The sequence below is a fragment of the Culex pipiens genome, chromosome 2 (assembly GCF_016801865.2).
Source record: "Culex pipiens pallens isolate TS chromosome 2, TS_CPP_V2, whole genome shotgun sequence".
Taxonomy (NCBI): Eukaryota; Metazoa; Arthropoda; class Insecta; order Diptera; family Culicidae; genus Culex; species Culex pipiens.
Window position 1 is genome coordinate 143,176,419 of NC_068938.1, and position 5,862 is coordinate 143,182,280.

General features: G+C 39.7%; 1 protein-coding gene across 1 annotated transcript; it reads right to left on the reverse strand.

Annotated features, from left to right (window-relative positions):
• Positions 1 to 4,324: 4,324 nt before the first annotated feature.
• LOC120416224 (zinc finger protein 34-like) lies at positions 4,325 to 5,862 on the reverse strand. The gene is made up of 4 exons (XM_039577923.2): positions 5,460 to 5,862; positions 5,135 to 5,401; positions 4,608 to 5,075; positions 4,325 to 4,551 (listed from the first exon to the last, which is right to left on the reverse strand). Exons 1-4 carry the CDS (start codon positions 5,802 to 5,804, stop codon positions 4,342 to 4,344), a joined length of 1,290 nt encoding a protein of 429 aa, XP_039433857.1. The 5' UTR covers positions 5,805 to 5,862; the 3' UTR covers positions 4,325 to 4,341.

A 5,862-nucleotide genomic window follows, 5' to 3' on the forward strand; every position in this document is an offset into this window, starting at 1 on the left:
ATTACACAAATTGTGTGGAGAACGTAAAGGAAAAAGTTACATGCAAGAAATTGTACACAAGTTAAGATGCTGAAAGTATGCAGCAAAATGGGTTGAGCATTTCCCTAACACGGACTTAGTATCTGAGGAAGCAATGAATTGAGAATTCAAACAGTACATTAAATGAAATATGAAACATGTCGTTGTAATCAGTCAATACTGTAAAATAACTACACTGAACAAACCTCACACAGCGCATCGAAGTGTTTCGCACATGATCTGAACCTGCAGTACACAGAGCACTCAAATATCAATCGCAAAACACTCGAAATTGCGATGATTGGCCATGAAATAATTTCAATAGCCAAACACTTGAATTTTAAATGATGTTGAAAAATAAAAGTACGTACAAGCGTTATACAGGTTCTCGCTTGCTAGTCGTGCACGCTACCACTGCGCCGACCGGCCAGATGAAAACGGGAGAGTTTTTTGTGCTACTGGTTCTAGCCTCGCATCTAGCCATCGATAAAAGTCGCGTGATTGAATTCAAGTGGAATATCACGTTGACTTTGAATAGTGCTTGTTTAGTGTACACTGAAAATACGCCACACGTTTTATTCAAGTGCCCAAACACTTGAATGATTGAATTAAGCCACATCATAGATTTAATTGGTTTGTGTTTCAACATCATTCCATACCATTATCAAATGCAAGTGTTTGGGCGATTGAATTTTTGGTATTTATTGTCATTCGGGTGGCTCAAGCTTTTCAAGTGTTTTGCTCATGAATTTGTCCCACTACCTTTAACTATTCAAAGTGAAGAGCAAAACACTTGAAATTGATCTTAAGATCTATCCAAAACAGGCACTATTCAAAGTCAACGTGAAGTCCACATGAATTTAATGTGTTTCACTGATTGATTTTAGAGCGACTTTCATCGAAGGCTACACGCAGAAAAATATTTTGTAGAATCAGCCTGTACGAGGTTTGATTCAACCTTGATTTTGTCAATTCCACAAAAATCTTTTTTTGTTTTGAAAAAGTTGCTTTGACGTTTAGCGTTGATTCAACAAAAATCTTGATTTTCAAATCAACAAAACGTTTTGTTGATTCAAATATGCCTTATTTTTCTGCGTGTAGAAGCTAGGCTAGGACGAATAGCGCAAAAAACTCGCCCGTCTTCAACTGGCCAGCCGGCGCAGTGGTAGCGTGCACGACCAGCAAGCGAGAACTTGTATATCGCTTGTACGTACTTTTATTTTTCAACCCCATTTAAAATTCACGTGTTTGGCTATTGACATTATTTCATGGCCAATCACCGAAATTTCAAGTGTTTTGCGAGTGATATTTGAGTGCTCTGTACAGCAGGGCCAGATCATGTGTAGAACACTTCGTTGAGCTGTGTAAGTTTTGCTCAGTGTAGATCATAAGATCAGTTTCAAGTGTTTTCCTCATCACTTTGAATAGTTCAAGACAGTGGGACAAATTCATGAGCAAAACACTTGAAAAGCTTGAGCCACCCGAATGAAAATAACGTGTCAAAAAATACCAAAAAGTCAATCGCCCAAACAATTGCATTTGATTGTGATTTGGATTGATGTTGAAACACAAACCAATTAGATCTATGATGTGGTTTTATTCAATCATTCATGTGTTTGGGCACTTGAATAAAAAGTGTGGCGTATACGGTATACCGTATACGGTGTTTCACCCAAAACCAAAAGTTCTCATAATCAGTCCCCCCCCCCCCTTCGTGTAGGGACTAGAAGCTAAAATGTTCAAGCATGTTACGCAGTTATGAGGGGGCAATGTGTTTAACTTTAAGAATGAAATTGTCATTGTTTGATTGGCCCTACGATTATGGGTTGCAGGATTGAATATGTAATAAATTATTAAAATGGTATTTATTATAAGATTGATATAATTCATAAATAAGAGTTTAGAGCGCAACAAAAAGTGCGCACCTTCATGAATATTGCGGATGGAGTGCGAGAGCGCGCTAGCGAGCTGCGAGAGAGAACAACAAGCGAGAAAACAACGAGATGCGCGCGGCTGGCGAAAGAGAGAATGAAGATTGTCAAATCAGTTTTGTGGTTAATTTCTGTGGAATAAGACGTGTTGTTTGTTAATTGCAAAATATCTGTGTATTATTAATTTCTGTGTTTGTTAATTGCAAAATATCTGTGTTTTTATTATAAAAGAAAGTCCCCGATCACGACAGCGGTAAGAAATTCAAATTTGTTAGCATCAATGCTCAAGGATAACCACCGTGACGAAGAACTTTAGATAGGTACTTGAATAGCAGGTCCCGAGTTGGGAAAGGGTGTTTTATCTTCAGAAGTTTGTCCATATAATTTTCCATACAAATTTGGCAGCTGTCCATACAAAAATGATGTATCTTTTGAAGGAATTTTTTGATCAATTTGGTGTCTTCGGCAAATTTGTTGGTATGGATATGGGCTACACTGAAAAAAATGATACACGGTCAGGGTTGTTAAAATATCAAAATATCAGCTCTCAGCAACTACAATTATCCCGCCTGAATATTCAAGCCTCAAATATAACTGCTCTTCTCTCTTCATTGAAACTCTCAGCGCCGAACATAGCCGAACACGTTTTCGTGTTTACACACTCGCGATTGACATTTTCCTTTTCTCTCTCATTCCCGCTTCCACGATCATCCTACCGCAACAGCGTTTAACCACAAAAGCCGCCACAAAACCAATTTCGCAAACGCAGTTTAACGGGACGTCATGCGTGGTCGGCTTCTAATCGCCATCTCGCGTTCTCTCATTGCAGTTTTCGGAGAGATTGAGAGACTCAGCGGTGAGAGCGCATAGTCGAGGAAAAGGGGAAGAGTGATAGAGAGAGAATTACATCGCTGGGAATCATGAGACACAAGAAGAGATCTCACAAGCTATCGTGACGGCCGCTATACTCTCGGATATTTTTGGTGCAGAGATAATCTATTGATAGCTTTTTTATCACTCATTTGCAACACTGTACACGGTAAAAAAAGATGATTTTTTTATTTAATTTTTTGTCACTAAAACTTGGACCTAAAAATGGATTTAACTTGAAAAAGGTGCACTTTATCAAAATTTCACTGAAGTACTTTTTGATACCAAATTTGATTTTACATCGAAAAATGAAGTTTCGATTTTTTGAAAAAATTAGTATTGATTCAAAAATTCATAACTCGGTCAAAGATGTTTTGCACAAATTGCTGGAAATTTCTGAAAAGTTGGCATTTTATGTCCTTCTAAAACATATAAAAAAAATAAAAAAAAAATAAAAATAGTGTTTTTTTGCAAATCAAGTTTTAGTGACAAAAAATTAAATAAAACATCACATTTTTTTACCGTGTACAATTTTTTCAGTGTACTGCCGTTCTACGCATAATTGTCCCATGTCAGTTTTGGACGAATTAGACTTTATGACACAAAAACACATATAATCTATTACTTTGTTCGCAAACTCATTAAAAACAACACCAAGTCTGTTTGTCCCATCGTTAAACTTCTACGCATAATTGTCCCACCAAGTATTTTCTAACACGGAATCATCAGTTTTACTAAGCATTATGTCTTATTTACCAGTTGTATAGCAAGATAATCACAAATAAGGGTTATAAATTGCTAACTGGGACGATTAGGGACACATAGGGCGAATAGGAACCTACGGGACAATTATGCGTAGAAACACAGAAATCGATCGAAAAATTTCAATCGCGTTTTTCTCAGTTCCACTTTTTTGAACATGGGACAATTATGCGTAGAACGGCAGTGTAGTCCATATCCATACCTACAACTTTGCCGAAGACACCAAATTGATCAAAAAATTTCTTCAAAAGATACAGATTTTTGAATTTTCATGTATCATTTTTGTATGGACAGCTGCCAAATTTGTATGGAAAATTATATGGACAAACTAATGATGCAAAATGGCTTCTTTGGGCATACCGAAGGCACCAAAAAAGTTTCAGTCGAATTAAAAAATACAAAATTTAAAATTCTAAAAAAAAGACCGATTTCGTAGAGAATTGCTCATTCAAGAAGTACTAGTACAGTGAGCTTGAGAGCTCGGAGACACCCATGAGAGAGGCAAGATATTTTTAGAGCGGTCACCCGCAGGGGTGTTCCATTATTAGATTGGCTATTTATCTTATCAGAGATAGCGTTGGCCTCTACATTAACACATCTCTAATTGCGAGGAAGATTGCTCACCATAAAATATTAGTTTGGTAGTGTGACTTGTGAGTAAGGGCAGTAAAAAGAATTACCCGCCTTCCGAGCAGCGGTGCCAAGAATGAGTAAATAAATAAAAACTGCGCTTATTTTTTAGATTTTTCAATCAGCTAATTTATTCACCTTCCTTCTTAATAATAATTTTCTTAAGAATCAATTTTCGTGGCTTCGCTACGGTCTTGCTGATAATGGCTTCCGATAGAGTCATCTCTTCGCTCGAAACGGTCGATACTGCTTCCTTGTTGCTGTCAGAATCTTGTTCTGCTGCATTGGGCTCTCCATGTCTTCGCTCGTGATTTAAAAGTGCGAAACTCGTCGAAAAGTACTGAAATCAATTCAAAGTGTTAAGCTTAATTTTCACCATACTGCCCGTTCACCTACCTGGCCACAACGAGCACACTGGAATTCTCCCTTTTCCAGAGCTTCATGCCGCTTCACGTGTCGTTCGAGGCTAAATTTGTTCTGAACAAACTTGCCACATACTTTGCAGATCAAGTCACTCTGCTCAGCTGTGGCAACTTCGGCTTTCACGTATGGTGTCTTGGATTTGCTGGGTTCCGGTCCATTTAGTTCGTGGTAGGCCAAGTGTTTGTTCAGTTCGGATTGGAAGCCGAGCACCACGCCACATATGGGACATTGGTGCTCTCCCTTTTTGATGGCGTTGTGTCTCCTTGCGTGCTTAAAGTAGGGCTTCCGTTTGTCAAACACTTTATTGCACTCGGGACACTTGAAGGCAGGGAAACCATTTCGCATCACCGGCAACGGAGACGCGCTTCGGGCAGCGGGCACCTTCGTCGCTGGATTGTGGGCACGCTCGTGTGGAAGAAGGGCTGATTTGCAGGCAAAACACTACCGGAAAAAGATCTATAGGTTAATTTTTGACCAGTCTGTTGCGATGATCTGCTTACCTTTCCACAAATCGAACACTTGATCGATCCTTTTCTCAAGTTGTCGTGTCTCTCGATATGAGTAACGGCTAGGATTCGCTTTTTGAACGTCTTACTACACTCCGGACACTTGAAAGTGCCATTTTCTTCGATTACTCTACTTTCAGGATCCACATCTTCCTCGGTTGCCTGTGTCGCCTTTTCCTCCGGCGTTGGTCCCTTCTTCCCCTTTACCTCGCTGTGGATCCTTCGATTGTGTTTAGTGAGATCGCCTCTATCCGCAAAAATCTACAAAAGCAGTACATTTCAACGATAAACTCCCAACAAACCAGTCTCAACTGATCACCTTCTTGCACAGTTTGCACCGGTACTTGCCCTCCTGTAGGTTCCTGTGTCTTCGGGAGTGCTGAAGATACGCCTTGTAATCCAGGACATTTTTACCACATTCCTCGCAATCAATCGTTCCGTCCGGGCGATAAAGCAGCCCAACTTTCTTTCTTGGCCGCAGATTGCAGCCTTCATCGTCCTTGTCCTCTATGATGAGTTCCTCTTTTGTGATTGCTTCAAAGCTGAATGATTTGGGCTCTTCCGGCACCGATGATGTCGTGCTTTGCTGCTGCTCTGTTTCCATCGGTTCCGATTTGATGAAAACTTCGCAAAATTGCGGGTCCCCGTCCGGATTGCTGGCCATCTCGAGTACGGTTTGTGTACAACTACAACGCTTTGTCAGCTGTTGATGTTCTCGTTCA

What these genes read in the sequence shown, in the direction of transcription:
- LOC120416224 (XM_039577923.2), bottom strand. Translation starts at nt 5,804, where the DNA reads ATGGCCAGCAATCCGGACGGGGACCCGCAATTTTGCGAAGTTTTCATC. An exon ending in GGTGCAAACTGTGCAAGAAG is followed by an intron (nt 5,402 to 5,459) that starts GTGATCAGTTGA and finishes CTGCTTTTGTAG; the next exon opens with ATTTTTGCGGATAGAGGCGA. An exon ending in AGTGTGCTCGTTGTGGCCAG is followed by an intron (nt 4,552 to 4,607) that starts GTAGGTGAACGG and finishes AATTGATTTCAG; the next exon opens with TACTTTTCGACGAGTTTCGC.